This window comes from Ruditapes philippinarum, unplaced genomic scaffold (genome assembly GCF_026571515.1).
Source record: "Ruditapes philippinarum isolate M1 unplaced genomic scaffold, ASM2657151v2 ctg11323_1_1_1_1, whole genome shotgun sequence".
NCBI lineage: Eukaryota > Metazoa > Mollusca > Bivalvia > Venerida > Veneridae > Ruditapes > Ruditapes philippinarum.
Window position 1 is genome coordinate 1 of NW_026853007.1, and position 18,117 is coordinate 18,117.

At 33.4% G+C, this 18,117-nt stretch overlaps 3 protein-coding genes across 3 annotated transcripts; 1 reads left to right on the plus strand and 2 right to left on the minus strand.

The window, feature by feature from the left end:
* Positions 1–340: 340 nt before the first annotated feature.
* LOC132731324 (uncharacterized) lies at positions 341–8,444 on the minus strand. Its single transcript, XM_060717492.1, has 7 exons — positions 7,926–8,444; positions 7,246–7,425; positions 6,567–6,663; positions 2,871–3,309; positions 2,449–2,584; positions 1,942–2,019; positions 341–1,742 (listed from the first exon to the last, which is right to left on the minus strand). The coding sequence occupies exons 1-7, from the start codon at positions 8,323–8,325 to the stop codon at positions 1,405–1,407; spliced, it is 1,668 nt and encodes a 555-aa protein (XP_060573475.1). The 5' UTR covers positions 8,326–8,444; the 3' UTR covers positions 341–1,404.
* Positions 8,445–9,469: 1,025 nt separating this feature from the next.
* Positions 9,470–11,501, plus strand: LOC132731333 (uncharacterized). The gene is made up of 4 exons (XM_060717500.1): positions 9,470–9,645; positions 10,077–10,241; positions 10,438–10,564; positions 10,788–11,501. Exons 1-4 carry the CDS (start codon positions 9,538–9,540, stop codon positions 11,090–11,092), a joined length of 705 nt encoding a protein of 234 aa, XP_060573483.1. The 5' UTR covers positions 9,470–9,537; the 3' UTR covers positions 11,093–11,501.
* Positions 11,502–16,563: 5,062 nt separating this feature from the next.
* LOC132731342 (uncharacterized) lies at positions 16,564–17,889 on the minus strand. Its single transcript, XM_060717511.1, has one exon. The coding sequence runs from the start codon at positions 17,887–17,889 to the stop codon at positions 16,564–16,566; it is 1,326 nt and encodes a 441-aa protein (XP_060573494.1).
* Between the last annotated feature and the right edge of the window lie 228 nt (positions 17,890–18,117).

The following is an 18,117-nucleotide window of genomic DNA, read 5'->3' on the forward strand; positions in this document are numbered from 1 at the left end:
AAAAATTACAAAATGCAATGATTTCGTAATTATAAAAAAATAAATTTCACTCTTAAAGCTTTTTTGAAAGTATGCATTCAAAATGCAAATAATGTTTTTTTCTAAAGAACAGGGAAATGATTTACAGCTTCTTTTTAAACACTTAAACAGAATATTTTACTGCTATTTTAGTTGCTTGAGCAGTGAATTATTATGGCACTAGTTATAACAATTAAAAGGGTCACTAAGTTTTGGGAGAAAGATAAGAAACCACTCTAGTGAACATATATCAATAATTTATTTATTTTTTACTTTGGTAAATTCCATATAAAATAACGAATATCAACATTGAATGCCCATATGTTGTAGAAAATAATGACATTTAGATATAAAATATTTATATATTCAAGTTAACCTAATTACGTTTACAAATTACGATGAAAATCTATAAAATTAACAAAATAGAACATTAAAGGTCGCCTCACTAAGCCCTTATTCTTATATTAAACATTCTGAGGAAGGCCCCCCTCAAATAAGGAGCAATTACATGTATTTAGATTAATATAATTAACTAACTTACTGTTCTAGAGATACAAAGAAAAATGAAATATCTCTCAAGCCAACTAGCACCAGATAAAGAGAACTCAATAATCAAAGGATAAAAACTTGATATGAAGTTCAGCAGCAATATTTTAAATTTACAGGTTTACACATAGTTTACACATGGTGGCAAGCAAAGCTTGAGCATGTTGAAAGAACACGAAATATATAATGCTTTTACGGTAAAATTCAACAGCAAAGTTGCTGATGATTAAAAATATATGTGACAATTTTAAATTTCTCTTTAGCACAACATACTACTAATACTACTACTTATAATAATGATAAGAGCCGCGCCATGACAAAACCAACATAATGCGTTTGCGACCAGCATGGATCCAGACCAGCCTGCGCATCCATGCATTCTGATCAGGATACATGTTGTTCGCTTACACACACTATAACAAGTAGAGACACTTATAGCGAACTGCAAGGATCCTGATCAGACTGCGTGGATGCGCAGGCTGGTCTGGATCCATGCTGGTCGCAGACGCATTATGTTGGTTTTGTTATGGCGCGGCTCTTAATACTTCTTTAAGCATGGAAACTGACACAAAAGAAATATACAATATCTATCATACCTAATCACACAGTATCTATATATGGAGATCAAAACCGAATATATTATGCATATGATTTGTATAATTATGTGGAGTAATTGAAAGAACTACATTTTGATACAGTTGGAGTTTAGCAGATGTAACGAAAATTAAATACAGTGTACACTGAATACATTATACTGAAAATGTAGAACTGCAAAGTCTATAAGTTTTTATGTGGCTTTTACTCTTCGTTTCAGGACTGATTTGTTTCCTGAACACATCCTTACACAATTCCTTCATTGTCTACAGTCTGTACAGATGTAGAAAGCTCACCACGAGCATATCTTTCACCCATGTATGGCACAATATCACTCTTTAAAGCATTATTAACCTCATCAATTTTTGTAAGATTGTTTATAAATGACATTAGTTTTTCGCTCATGAGCTTCTCTCCACATTTGTCTAATGCCTCAACAATACTTTGCATTATGCCATTAGGGTTCCTCTGTTTCCAGTTATTCATTAGTCTGTACATTGCCTCTTTGAAATCATGGTGCCATTCTTGGCGAGTGTTCTCAATATCAGCTTCAACATTAGATAACGTCTTGCTATCTGTGTCCGCTAAAAAATAAAAACATTACATATTTAATGTATTGCGAATAATTCAAAACCCATTTTATAGACATATGTGTCCTTTTTATTTATTTAAGCTTTATGACGGAGTTGCCTTTGTATTGGTATCAGTTTAATTTTGAATCTGAAACAAGTCTGCAGAAGCATTTTATAAGACATGGTTATATTTAGCTACTCCTATAGTTACCTATAAGCCGCCTGTAGAACTTCAAAAACTTGTTCCATGTGAATTGTTTAGACATGAAGGTAAACACTTCAAAACAACCTGAAGGGTAAACAAAAAACAAAGAATGTATTTGGAATAAGTTTTCTATTAGACTATTAAATTGTTAAATTTCCACAATTACAATAAAATGTTTCTCTGCACTTCGTGGCGTTTGTTAATTACATGTACAGTATATAAACAGTGTCGTGGCTTCCTAAAGGTCTTGTACACGTATGCCGCGGCATTCATTTTTGTCCAAGAAAATGAAAGTATGAACATTGTTCATTTAATTACCTGAAATATCTAATAAACCCCTGACAATAATCGATATATTATATATACGCCAAATCTCACTGAAAACATATTGGAGAGACATGCCTTAGACCCCAAGAGAAGTTGACCTTCAAATAAATTCAGGCCAAGCTACAATAAATGGTATCAATTGGTTTGACTCGAGTAAGTGTTTTGCAAATGATATAAATAACCTACGTTTATCAGATGAAAGTGTCCCGTTCCCATGATAAGATTGTCCATTACCGTCTGACTGAATTGAAGTTACAGCTCCCAATGAATTGGTACACCCAGTTTCCGCCGTATTGATATGATCAGTTCTATTTGTTTCTGTCTGAAATTCAGGACAACGTAGATAAACAAATACGATGTGAAAATGAAACAATTTCTTAATGTTTGCTCATAATTTGGTGTCTAATGAACTATATGATAAGTCATTAACAAATTATTTACAAAGGCAGAGAAAGAACAGGTTCGTGTTTTTATTTAATTTAAAGGTTCTTAGAATATGACCAGAGTATTATCTGTAATTTGTGCCTGATAAAGATCTGAACGTTTGTTTTAACGTGTGTCAATACTGAAAGTCAGGAATGTTTATATAGAAAAATATATATATTTACTGTCTTATCTCTATAACTTTGCAATGATGACGTCACTGGTTGAACATGTCTCGAAGGAACACCACCAGCATCTCTGCTCGTGTGGGATAGAGTTCCATTAGCTTTGCCAGAACTATATGACATATTGTTGCCTGTCATATCAATACAGCATTCGTCGTCCTTGTCATGATTTTTCAGAGATTGTTTTCCTTCCAGTTCTTTAGAGTTTTTAGATACGCCTTCATCTTGTAGTTCATTACTGGACATAGGCTTATTATTTGTGTCATTTCTGACATCTATTGGATGGTTGAAACCGTTTTGTTGACGATCTGTCACATCTGGACTACGTTTGTCCGAGTTTTTGGTGGATTGGCTATCTGGAGGTATGTTTACACGTCCATTACTAAAGGTGCTTGACTTCTGAGCTCTGCCATTGCCAGTATCATGGTTCTGATTTCGGCTAGTGGGTAAAAATAAAATGGTAAAGTATTATATAGACATAAATTACACTTTTTAATACAATTATTTAACATTATTTAGAACTGTCATGTGCAAGATGAATACATTTCGGTCGACACAATTAATAATTTTCATTGTTTTATAGGCAACAAGAGCCACCGCCGGGCGGGGGCAACGCTCGACTTTTTACTTTTTCTAAACGCAAACATAGAAAGGTTTGAACATATCTTAACGTTTCCTTTTTTATAAATTTAGTTGGTCTGTCTTGTCACTTTAGTTTTGTTTATATATTTTGTATATATATATGAATAGAAACATTACGCAATTTCTAAAAATAGCAACATTACGCAATTTCTAAAAATAGCAACATGACGCAATTTCTAAAATAGAAACAATGACGCAATTTCTAAAATAGAAACAATGACGCAATTTCTATAAATAGAAACAATGACGCAATTTCTATAAATAGCAACAATGACGCAATTTCTAAAAATAGCAACAATGACGCAATTTCTATAAATAGCAACAATGACGCAATTTCTAAAAATAGAAACCATGACGCGATTTCTATAAATAACAACAATGACGCAATTCCTAAAAACAGAAACAATGACGCGATTTCTAAAAATAGCAACAATGACACAATTTCTATAAATAGCAACAATGACGCAATTTCTAAAAATAGAAACAATGACGCAATTTCTAAAAATAGCAACAATGAGGCAATTTCTAAAAATAGAAACAATGACGCAATTTCTAAAAATAGCACCAATGACGCAATTTCTAAAAATAGAAACAATGACGCAATTTCTATAAATATCAACAATGACGCAATTTCTAAAAATAGAAACAATGACGCAATTTCTATAAATAGCAACAATGACGCAATTTCTATAAATATAAAAAAAACAATGACGCAATTTCTATAAATAGCAACAATGACGCAATTTCTAAAAATAGAAACAATGACGCAATTTCTAAAAATAGCAACAATGACGCAATTTCTAAAAATAGAAACAATGACGAAATTCTATAAATTGTATAAATAGAAACAATGACGCAATTCTTGTTGTTGTTGTTGTAAATATATACACACACACACACACACACACACACACACACACCAATAAATATATAATTATGGTCATTTAATGTACAAATCTGAGAAAATTCAGTAATTTAACCTTCAAGGTCAAGATCATTAAAGAGCCCAAGCAAATTTGGGTTTGATAAACAACGAGGTCTGGTCCTTAAGAATGTTCTGTAATAATATGAAGTTGATCCCTTCAATAATAGCAAAGTTACAGTCAGTTACCGCCAAAACAATGAAAATTTCAATAATTTGACCTTCAAAGACAATGTCATTAATGAGTGAAGGTCAAGGTCTTTCGGTATATTTTTAACAGTTATCTTTGAAGATTATTATGTTTAAGTTTCAAGACAATCCATTCAAAAATAACAAAGTTACAGCCAATAATAGCCAAAAAATGAAAATTTCAATAGTTTGACCTTCAAAGTCAAGGTCATTTATCAGTGAAGGTCAAGGTCTGTCTAGTTATTTTTAAGGGATATCCCTGAAGATAATTATGTTCAAGTTTGAAGACAATCCATTCATATATAACAAAGTTACAGCCAATAATAGCAAAAAAAATGAAAATTTCAATAATTTGACCTTCAAAGTCAAGGTCATTTATGAGTGAAGGTCAAGGTCTGGCGGGTTATTTTTAAGGGATTTCCTTGAAGATTATTATGTTCAAGTTTGAAGACAATCCATTCAAAAATAACAAAGTTACAGCCAATAACAGCATGAACAAGCAAAAATTGGACTTTTAACCTTGAAGGTCAAGGTTATTTATGGATGAAGGTCAAGGTTAGTGTGGTCTACTGAAAGGTCTTGTCACAAGGGTTGTTGTGGCCAAGTATGAAGACAATACACCAAGAAATAAAAAAGTTATGATCCAGGTACAAGTTTGCGAACGGGAACGGCAACCGCAACGGCAACGGCAACGCCGACCTGACTATAACAATACCTCTACTTTTTTTTTTTCAAAAAAAAAAAAGTCGAGCTAAAAACAAATACATTTTCATGCCAAAAATTAATATAACAATCCAATCAATAACCAAGTGAACAACTGCCTACAAAATATTACGTTGAAGTGACCAAAAAGGTTAATGCTGCATTTTGAAGCAAAACTCAAAATGTCAGAGTGTTGTGTAAGCCTCAAACATCACCAATACAGCATCTAAAGTATAGTATGTCATCCTTTGTATATTGTGTCCGACACGTGCACATTAAAGAACTAGATTTTTGCTACGCCAGTAACTTCGCTTTTCAACTTTGTCACATTTTGCTCTGAGCAAAGTAAATGATATCTCAGCGAAAAAACTTTTTTAACATATTGATCGATATCTTTATATTTTCTTTTAAATTCTAGTTAACTCCTTACAATTTAATGACGTTAATAGTGTTTATACTTATTCCCAACAATATCAAGGTTTCTAAGAAGTCATTACTCTAATATATAAATAACTGCCTTTTTTAAAAATGTAAACATTTTTTTAAATGATTTCATTTTTTTTTATATTTATGTAAACTTTATTTATCTATAGGCTATCTTTGTGAGACTGATTGGCAGTTGTTCCACGACCCCTTTACGCTTAAAATAAATGGGAACATCCATAAACTGGGCGCACGAAGTGTACAAACTAGATATAGGAGAGGTGAGGATATTATGTAATTCGTGATAAAAAATAACTGCGATAAAACATGTTAAAAAAGATAAACATAGACGTCAACAAAGTCTAAAAAAATTTACTTTGTCCTGAAGGATCTGTATATTTCATGTGTTTTATCTTTTAGTACATGTAATTATTATCATTATTTTTTTAAATTCAAATATAGTTTAAAAAAAAAATATTAAAAAGCATTATATATATATATATATATATATATATATATATATATATATATATATATATATATATATATATATATATATATATATATATATATATATATATATATATATATGCATATCTGAAAGTCCTAACAATTACCCTACTTGAACCAACATGATAAGTCTCCCACCAGAAAACAGCCAGTCAACCCTGCATGTCCATGCAGTCTGATCACAATGAGTACATTTTGATCTTGAAATCCAAATCACTTCAAATGACCTGTTCCAAATGCAAAGCTAGGCAAAAACCATTTCACAAATTTAGCAGGGCAATTACTGTATTACTTAGATTTTACTTTACCTGTGTTTGATACAGAAGAAAACAACGACGACGACGACGAAGAAGAAGATAACACCAACAACTACTACTGCCGTCACCCAGTAATTATCACTATCATCTATAAAGACCATGTAAAAAAATACCATGTAAGATTCATTATGCAAATAAAATATCTGATAAAATAAAGTATGCAAATCAAATGTACAGAAAAATCAAGGAAAAGATTATTAAATGATTAACATTTATAAAGTTATGATGATCCCATGCATTACATTAAACAAAATGCCCATATATGCAAAACAAGCATAACTATATAAACAAACAAGTGTGTGACAGTGTATTATTTTACCACAGCGCACTTACCGTATTCCTATTGTATATACAATGTAATAGCATTCATGCATTTCTTATACTAGTCTACGCATGCCTATCGTCGAATACCCACGGTTGATTCACATGTAACATGATCGAGGGTATTCGACGATGACTCATACCATGCCGTACATGTAAATAATAAGAGACAGTAGTATAAATCAACAAATAATGAAATGAAAGAAAACAAAACAACAATATACCGAAGTAATTAAAAGATATGATCTAAAATATCTGAAATAAACACAGACTATATGAATCTAACAAAAAAAAAACAGTTTTGTTCATAGAAAACACCAGACAAATTTAAAGATTAAGATAAAACAACCTTCGGGAGTGTTCGTCGTCCCTCCCGCTTTGCTGCCACAAACAGTATCATGGATATTGTTACAGCTTCTTTGCGTTATGTTGCAGACAGAGCATGGCCTGCATTCGTTATATGAAGTCAAATTGGAATATGATGTGCCGTTTTTGCATTGCTCGCACATTGTGTCTTCATATGGTGTTCCTTTCAAAATAAAAAGGCATTTATTTATAAAGGTAATTACTAGCAGGTACACAAATACACGTACATTGTATATAAAGTGTATTCATATATCTTCACTTCTTCAAAATGAAAACCTTACAGGCCCATTTAGCTCAAAATTTTAAAATATTTTCGTTTGTTAAAATCTTGTTTTATTTTTTCATGTTCTGTCAGTTTCAGAAACATTACAGAATACGGGTTTGCTGTACAATTAAACCATATAATGCATTTATGAGGCTCAATGGGCCTGTTATAAGAAAGTTTCTATACTATAACTCAACATACTCCCAAGTCTACCATGGCTGCAAAGTTTTACTTAAGTAACAGTCTTTGTTTTTTTAATAATCACACATAATCCAAAAGAAATTATTTCCATAACCTGGTTGTTATATCAAGTAATACCTAAATGAATCCACCTATTGTAAGTCATCTACTACAAATAATATTAAATGTCAAATAAATTCTTCAAAGAACTATTAAACCTTTTGTCTTTAATCCTTCTCCGGGGATGCATTTGCTGTGTCTTGTACAAATTCGATGTGGGCCCCTTTTCCAATAATAACCATCTTTGCACTGGCATTTTAGGTTGCTGGTTGTTGTGCATGCTTTTATTTTAATCTGTCCTCCATGACAGAACAGATCACATTGATTACACTGTGTTGAATTATCACACGTGGACATATATTCCCTGTACCCACAAGGTTTACATCTTGACTGTTCCCCATCTATCACACAATCCGAAACTTTATAATATCCCGCACTGCATGGGTAACACCGGTGACCATTTTTAGCAAGATATGTTTCACCACATGGTATACTTACACCAAAAACGTTGTTCAGACAAGTAACAAGTATGATTGGCCCTAAATAGTCCAACGCCATATCTTTGCATGGCTATAGTACTGATAAAGCTTTCATGGTACATGCAAATTGAAACATAATTATTTTATATGAACCTGAAGTCATTTTATTTTGTCCTTTGGTAGCCTTTTCAGTATATATTTTCGTTCTTCTTTTTTTGTCACTGGATAAGAGAATAACACAAGAAACTTGAAAAAATATTAAACAGTTACAGTTAAGTATATTGTATATATTTACAGGGGCTTATTTCAACTATGTATAAAACGTAATAGTACAATGTTCTTCATTATATAATTAGATATACATGTATATACAATACACATCTACCACGCTGCAGGAAATCCAATTTTGATCATTCGATACATTGACCTATATAAATCTCTCGTGATTTCACTACATGTTTGAGCCCATGCATGTCGTTTTGAATAGAAATATTACGCAATTACCTGATTTAGATATCACGTTAGCTGTGTAATCAAAACCACACCTCGCCAATAACCGATAAACATTTTCAGAAGTACTTTAGTAGAAATTTAAGAAATCAAGTAAAAGTTTTCTACCCATAGCAATTCTGGAACAGGACCGCATATTGCGACGTACACATTCGAATCCGTAACGGCTTTACACATTGATTGTCCGACCTTGAACATCTTTTCATATTATCAATTTAATATATTCTGCTAATTTAAAAATCCGTCAAATTTACGGTATATTGAAAAATTATTTTTTATATAATATATTTTATGAGGCCATATACTCGGAAAATACTAAAACATATTTAGATGTACGTAGCAGAAACATTTTTAAAAACCTTTACACGATCGAAAATATGCGTCCTATGTTTCCTACCCTGATAAACAATAACCTAGCTTGAACAACGATGACGGAGAGACCCGAGAAGTTACGATTGACAGTGCGTCATATCAAGTTTCCAACCTTTTGTATGCAGTATACATGTGTACACGATAACTCGTATGACGTTTGAAACATTGATCAGAATGTTAATATTTCGATTGTAAATACTCAGATTTAATGAGTAACTGATTATTTTAATCTGGAATGTAGGATCACATTTATATCTAAAATTTTATTTATAAATGATCTTTAATTATATTCAACGATTATAATTTCTTTTCAACATGAAAGCCGTAACCGTTTAACAGGTCTAGGATTTCATGATATTTATGGACTGTCCATAAATAAACACACTATCCACAAATTTACAGACATCACATGTCCACAAAAATATGGATAAACGCACGATTTCCACGTTTTTTTCACATTTTCATGCAACAAACGCATTTCCGCAAAACGACAACCATGGAAGAAACACCGAAACAGGTAATGTTTTCTCATAAAATGAAAAGTTTACTTAGATGATAATTATGAAACACATAAATACAGAACATGTACTGTATTTAAAACAATATTTTACTGAAAGAGTGCTTAAATTGTTGACAAGCACTTTAAATTACCAAATATCATCTCACATTAGATGGAAACTTGAAGCTGTCCGCCATGTTGGTTTCTTGTCCAGACTGGTTACTGTTCTGTTTCCTTACACTGATCTGTGTCAATTGCAGCATCTGAAAATCAAAGTACTTAAAGTACTTTACGTATGATTTATTGACTACGAGTTAGATTTCGCCAAAAATTTTCATTATTATATTTTCATAAATCATATAGATCTAATAAAACGATATATGAAATTATTCTACATATTCATTTATATTCCTATTAATGTTTTAATAGAGACAATTTTTACTTTATAGCTGTTCAAGGTTGACCCGTGCAAATGTAAGAAGACCACACGGCACGAGAAGGGGAAGCCCCTTAATTTGCCCAATAGGAGTGGCAAGGTGTCTGTTCAATACATTGAGAACGATAGGAAGAGGAGACAGGCCCTATCTGGAAGAAGAACTGGTTTATTTAAAAAGGTATTTAAAAGTACATTTTATATTGTAAAGTACATATGTTTGCACATAGCTATTTGTATCCAACGTCTGTGATGTTAGCACACTGTAAAAATATATTAATTTTGTATAGTAAGAAAACTTTCATAACATTGATTAACTGTGATCGTCGTTTTATTATATATATATATATATAACGATATTTATTGTTTCATTACAGGCATACGAACTGCACAAAATGACGCGCAAATATGTAAAATTACAAGTGGGTGAAGACTACTGGTGTTCCGAACCTGACAAGAACAATTCGTTATCAACTGGTGATAACGCACAAACAACCACAGATGGTATTATTTTTCATAACGTTAACTTTAAATATTGATACAAAATATATGAAAAAAGTAGTTTAAACAAATGTACGCGAATTAAAATCATCTTCCGCCTGAAACAACAGTGAAATAAATTATATAAGCACATCATTATCTAAGTTTTACCAGGATATAACTTTTTGTAATGAATAGATAATTGTATTCAATTAAATATGATCATTATAACTATTATGTTTTTCAGATAACCCATTGTTGAGCCCAAGCCGTTTCAACATTGAAGAAATAAATACAAAAGATGTGGCCACACAGTGTAATTTGATGGACGGATTACCCTCCTCCAATGACAGTGCTAATTCGTCGGAGCAATGTCGCTTGTGTGGCGGCTTATTTGCTGACGATTCCAAGGGTGTTAAAGATCTGTGGTTGGGGTGTGATGAACCAGAATGTAAATACTGGCTTCATGCCACTTGCCTGCTTGGTAAATCCCCCAAAATTACTGTGAAATTCGTTAGGACTCTACCATTTCGGTGTAATTTACATAAATAAAATATTTTGAAAATCTTACAGTCTCTTTGTCTTTCAGAAACATCTTCTAAACACTGGGTCACCTCCTTATAAAATTCGATTAACACTTTCTTGGTTCCTATCTTTTCTTTTTTCCACTGGCAGGAAAGTACCTCATATTCCTCATTAGCGCCACATTCTAAAATTGACTAAAGACACATTTTAAATGAAATATCTGTTCCAATAAAAATGGCAATAATGTAATAATAATGAATATATATATTTAATTTGATACTGTATAAATTATTAATTTAAAATAAAATTAATAAAACTTATGATTATATAAACGAATAATGAAACATTTATTTACATATGTTAAAAATATACCTGCAATAATCCATTAATCATGTCTCTTAGCTGACTGTTGGATGTGTTTTCTATTCTAAAAAATTTATTTCTTTCGTCCTCTGTGATGAAAACTTTTTCTATTTTAATGATATTTGGAAATTGTCCGTAGTATTTACATTTGTTGGATTTACATTTTTCTTCAAAAAATTCTAAATCTCTGTCCAGAACAACGTTGTCATTCATTGATGTTAAAGTGTTGGAATTTAATAAGAAATTGCTTTCTTTTAATTTTTCCTGCCAGAAGTGGATTTCCATACTGTTGTGTAATTTTCTGCAACAAAGAATTTTATCTAAATATAATTTAATATAATTTTTATATAAATAACTATAAACTATAAATCATAATTTGTTTATATGTAATCATTAGTATTGAAATTATAATATGTAAAATTAAACGATTTATTTCAAACCGTTAACACAAATAAATCTACATGTAATTATTACATAAAAATAATATGCAAACCTGTGATATGATTGTCTTTCGGAATCCTCATTTAAACCTCTGATAATCTTATCTTTCAACTGAATAATAAATACCAAAGTGCATTACCCTTTTGATGACACTTTTCAATTTAATATATATATAGATGACATAATTATAAAACATGACATCACTTAAAGAGAAGTCGCAATGTTTAAATTTAGATTACTATGTAATAACAGTGAGTTTAAAAAGTCTTAATGTATGTTACAAATACTAGCACATGTACTTAATTGGTGCCAATAAGTAATTTATGCTTGTTGTTATGAAAGTAATGCTTGTGATAAACATATATTTATTATTCACTTATTCATTAACAAAATAAAACAAATATTTTTGTTTAAGTTAAACAAGATGTTTACCTTTTCCATACCATCCAGGTTTCTACATACTCTTAACCACCTGTCTTCAGTGGGGACTCCTGGTGGCATCCATGATTTTACGGATCGATTTACATTCTCTAAAATGAAATCACCTCCTTCGCCGCCACTTTCATTTCCAGATTGTGAGAGTGCCATTGTTGATTTTATGTAATTTAAGACATTTTCCGGTGCATTTTTTAATATTGTGTCAAATCTGTAATTTAATTCCATGTATCCGGTCATGTTTAAACCATAAAAAAGAGGCGAAAGTTTATTCAAAGCACAATATAAAACATCGAAATTGCCTCTCCGTACCCCTGTCCTAAAGAGGTTTAAACCAAAAACATATGTGAAAACAGCCTTAAACATAAATTTATAATTTGCAGCAACTGGTGAATTCTGTATCCAGTTAAACAAACCGTCGACACACGGTTGTTGATTTTTATCCATACTACATATGACATAAGGTTTTAACAGTTCTTTAGCAGTGCCGTATAAAAATATTTGTAATATTTGCCAGGACTTATGGTGGTCATTGCATGACTGGCATGCAGATAATGCCTTTAAAGAGCGCCAACCTAACATTAAAGCTAATTGTTTTAAACCAACATCCCACAACAATTTAAAAATTGCTTTAGTCACATTGATTTCTATGTGACCCAAACCAGGCAATAATAAAACATTTTTATATTTTCTACATCCGTAAAGATTCACAAATGGATGTATATTACCATGAGAAATGAAAGCATTTTCTGTATTAAAAATCTCTTTACATACATGACAAACATAAGTTCGCTCTATTAAACGCGAACATAAATTATATGGTAAACCATCACATCCGACAATGATCCATTCTTTTTTACTATTTTCTAAAATAGAATCCAGAACAAATTTCAAAGATTGAAAAGAACATGGATTTACCATAATTGGGTCAAGTAAAACTATTTCTGTTGACCCTTTCAATGAAGATGGAACAGAATCATATCTATTGTCATAATTTTTTTCACAAGAAAATATTGGTATATTTTCATCAAAAGACACACGTCTTTGTTTTATTTCTGGTTCTTTGATATCCCCAGAAATATCACAAATAATGGCTGAAAATATACTATCAATAAACACATTCCTTTTTTGCCTGAAAAGACTATTCATATCTTCATAAAACGGCTCTGGTTTTTTTAAAGTTACATTGTTCAACCATTTAAAATGAGATTAAGAAGAATTTCGTTGAATATCTGAGACAATCGGAGGGACTAAAGACACTAATGTTGTTATAACACTAACCAATGCTTTTGCATTGTATTTCACATTCCAATTCCGGGCTAAAATTTGATTATTATCAAAAAATATAAACAGTCATTTTCAGGTTCTACATAACACTGAGTATTATTACCAGCAGAACTATATAAGAAATTTGTAACATAGCAGTAACAACCAGCTGTAGAATACTTTGAACGCATTTCTAATAATGCTCTACTACCAGATAAGTAGTAAAAACAAGGTTTAAACAGAAGTTAAAAACTGCTATATGTGTAATTGGCTAAAAATACTAAATGTTCATACACATTTAAAATCTTTAAGTCCTTTCTGTTTATAGAAGGCACACAAATGTGACTGAGAAAAGATAATACAACAGGGTCTTTATTACAGAAGTAATTGTCAGAATTAAGATCAGGCATGATACCACTTTCAATGTCACATGGCACGTTTTTCAGTCTCTCTCTACAGACCGACCCTAAAGCACCAGATAATGAAGTAAGTTGGTCACATTCCAGTTCAGATTTACTAATTTTGTCTACAAATTGTCTAAACGTAAACTTTGGTTCCTCAACCGAATTTACATGGCTCTCCCATTTTAAAGCACCGTCTTCATAACACTTATTACACAAAAAATTGGTATGTTTTGAAATAAAATGTTCATTTCTCAAGAATATTATTATATCCTTTTTGAATTTTTTACAATTCTTTATATTTTGTGCAGTAAGTGCACAAGACTCATCATGGAAGGTGCATCCACAAACTTTTGGCGGTGGCATGTTCTATTTGTTCTAAAAGAAAAAGACAAATTATTCAGATACAGCAATTTTTAACTGACTTATGCAGTCAATCAAAGACATATAACTTTATTTTTTTTCACATAATTATTCTATGTAAACAACAATATCGTTTACATCATTTGATATATGAAATATAAATTTCAATATATTTAAAAAAGAAATTATGCAAAATGAATCGGATAATACATTATTTATAAATTTAAAATGGGCTATTTTATTCAAAAACTCATGTAACAACGTTCGGTAAGCTTCCGAACAACACAGATTTACAACAAAGTGTACCAGTCTAGTATCCGGTTAAAATGGCTGCCAAGGACGCGGAAGTGTAGGTTATAAAAATAAAATTTGGTAATTTGTTACAAATAACAACATTAACAATAATTTATGTTAACAGAACGTATAATTTGGTATTACCCAAACCTTTTACAGGCTCTTCGCTGGAAACAAACTATCACTCAGCGTTGAATTTTCTTCAGCAATGTCCGTCCACGTTTCAACTATAGTGTCAATGAGTTTAGACCATGCGGTTTTCTTTTATATGACCATAGTCACATGATTTTCACGGTCATTGCATGTTTATCTATAAATTTACAGATATGCTGTATCTGTAAATATATGGACAATCGTATTTTTGTGGACATGTGATGTCTGTAAATTTGTGGATAGTGTGTTTATTTATGGACAGTCCATAAATATCATGAAATCCTAGACCTGTTTAATGTATCATGATAAATAAACCTTTTTAAAAAGACAATTTTACACAAGATATTTCTATATTCATAAAGAATTACCTTCTATTAACATGATTAATTCCAAGTCATTTTAATACTGAAATAGCACTATTTGTTTGGGTATTTTTTTATATATACACATATCCAAAATCACACACAAAAATATAAACGTAATAACATAAACGTGACTCGGTCAGTCAGTCAGTCAGTAGTTTAAGCTTAATGAGGGTCCATCCGCCCGCGAGGGCACAAAAATGCAGCTTGCGCTGTAAACGTGACTCGACTATTCCTCAAAATATTTATAGCGCTGTTTCTGCGCTGTTACAGATCTATTTATACGATCTAAATATGGGTATGACTAGACACCGGAAAGGGCCTCTTTCCGCGGAAAGGACTTGACATGACCCGAAAGGGTCGATTTTATTCTCATTAATGGCATTTTTCAAAACATTTCAATATATTAATATAATTACAATTAATTAAAACAAATACATATCTGAATAAATTTGACAACCAGTCTTGCCTTGGTGGATTCGTAGACCTCGTTGGTTCTTGCAGACTTTTCCGCATTTGCATGTAACTGTTGTTGCTGTTTTCATAGTCGATTGTGCGGGCCGCGTCGATTCCATAAAATCCGTCCAAGTGAGTCTATCATCCTCCCCCCTCTCGGTAGACTCTGGGGGTGTCTTTCATTGTTGGAGTCTGTAGCTTGCTTGTGGGTGTCCTCTCACGAAGACTGCAGTTTGGGTTGCTAACCCTAGTGCCCCTGTTCCAGTCTATTCCTGGTGGTCATCTGTCTTTCCAGTGTCACCAATCTGTTCTCGGTTGTCATCTAGTCTTTCCTAGAAGTCACTGTATGTCCAGTTGTTAGATGAGTAAGATACAATCTGGAACGCACCTAATGTAGATCTTCTGTAGATCTCCTGTCTGTGGTGCTTCTAGATTGCTGATCGACCTCCATCATCAGCATGGTGCTCGCCGTCATTGATATTTCGGCCCTTATCCATGTATATCTGCTGGCGAGTGGGCCCACCGTCTTACGGTGTGGAGGTCGATTGCTTCCAGCTCTTCTCCTTTCGTCTCAGCCACAGCCAGTTAGACGCACGCTCGGCAGCTTGGCTCAGTCTCTGGATTGTCCTACGTCTATCCCTTCCAGTAGTTCCTATCGCTGTCATCAGTCGGCACACAGATTGCGAACAGAACCCTCGCACACCTACTTCAATAGGAAACAGCCATGTATGCCAGCCTCTCTGTCTACATTGGTTGAGTAGCTCCGTATACTTTGTTTTTTCCTCTCGTAGGCCTCTTCACATCTTGTCTCCCAAGGTACTGTTAACTCGATCATGATGAGTTTCTTTCCTTTTTCAGACCACAGTATGATATCTGGTCTTAAGTTGGTCTGGACAATACTTGGGAAAACAAGCTTCTTGCCAAGATCCACCTCCATGTTCCAACCTGTTGCGCCATCTAGAATTTATGGTTGGTGTGGCAACTGTGTCTTGGCAGTTTCACCCTGTTTAACAAAGTTAATCTGACAAAGCTTGGGGTTACTCCTTCGTTCCTTTTTCCTTTCACCTTCAAGCCAGTCAGCCACCTCCCTAAGGACGTTGTCATGACGCCATCGGTACCTTCCTTGTGTTAGTGCAGTGGAACAGGAAGAAAGAACATGCTCCAGAGTACCAGGACGATCGCACAGGTCACATGCTGGATCCGTTTTAAGTCCCCACCGGTGGAGATTAGCTGGGGAGGGTAAGAGGTCATGGACTGACCTGATAGGAAAGGATAACCGTAATGGTTCATACTTCCATATGTCTTCCCAAGTCAGCTTCCTGTCTATGGTGTTCCATGAAGTCCATGCTCCCTGTGCTCCCATCTCTACTGCTCTAGCCTGTCTTGCACTCTCCTCTGCCCCCCTGACTTCTGACTGAATCATGGCACGTCTCTCCTTCTGGTCTGCCTGGTTCCACAGGGGTGTCTTGGTAGCACCAATTCCCTGTCGTCCCACAGCTGTTATTCCCACAATGTCCTTGAGCTTAAGTGAGCTTTCAGCCTGGTTAACGGTCTCTGATGCTGACCACTTCCTGCCCGTACGGGTTACAATCCCTGCTTCCCGGATTTGCTCATCTGGGGAATCTCTGAGGGTGAGCACCAATCTTGTCTTCGCTGTCTTGAATTCCTCGACCAGTGAAGAAAATGGGAGTTGAAGCTGATTGCTCTTTCCATACAGTCCTACACCGGAGAAACTGGGTGGTATTCCTAACCACTTGCGGAGGTGTCTGCTTGTAATCCTCTCTAAGGCTTCAATTTTTGAGCTTGGTATCTCGTACAGCATCATAGGCCAGATTAGCCTTGGAAGTAAGGCATGCTGGTATAACCAGGCTTTGAACTTCCCAGGGAGATTGCTTTTGTCAATTTTCTTAAGCCCGTCTTCCACCTGGGTTTCTAGCTTCTTGACATTGTCACCATCTTGCAGGCTTGCATCAAACCACTTCCCTAGGCACTTGATTGGACTCTTAGTGATAGATGGGATATCCTCATTCTGTACTCTGAGAATGAACCTATCTGTGGTTTTGCCATTCTTGATAATGAGAGATCTGGACTTTGCGGCCTTGAATTTCATTCTAGCCCATGAAGCGACATCTGTCAGGGCTGTTAACATCCATCTCGCCTGTACATGGGTGGTTGTGGTGAGAGTGAGGTCATCCATAAAACCTCGACTGGATGGCAAGTAAATCCCTGAATCTGTCTTTGGTCCACGAGTCTCTCTTAGAGCAGCGTTGATTAGAAGATTCATTCCCATAATGAAGAGTACAATAATACACATTTTATCTGTAAGGCAAGTGAAAAAATAGATTAAATATAAATACACTGATGATGTCTAAATCTTGAAGCAAAAATCAACTGTATTCCAAGTTATAAATGTTACTATTTCATACATGTATATTAATTGCAATGATTTCAAATCCAAATATATGTACTAGGGGAATAATTTTAAATCCAAATATACGTAATACGGGAATTAATTTAA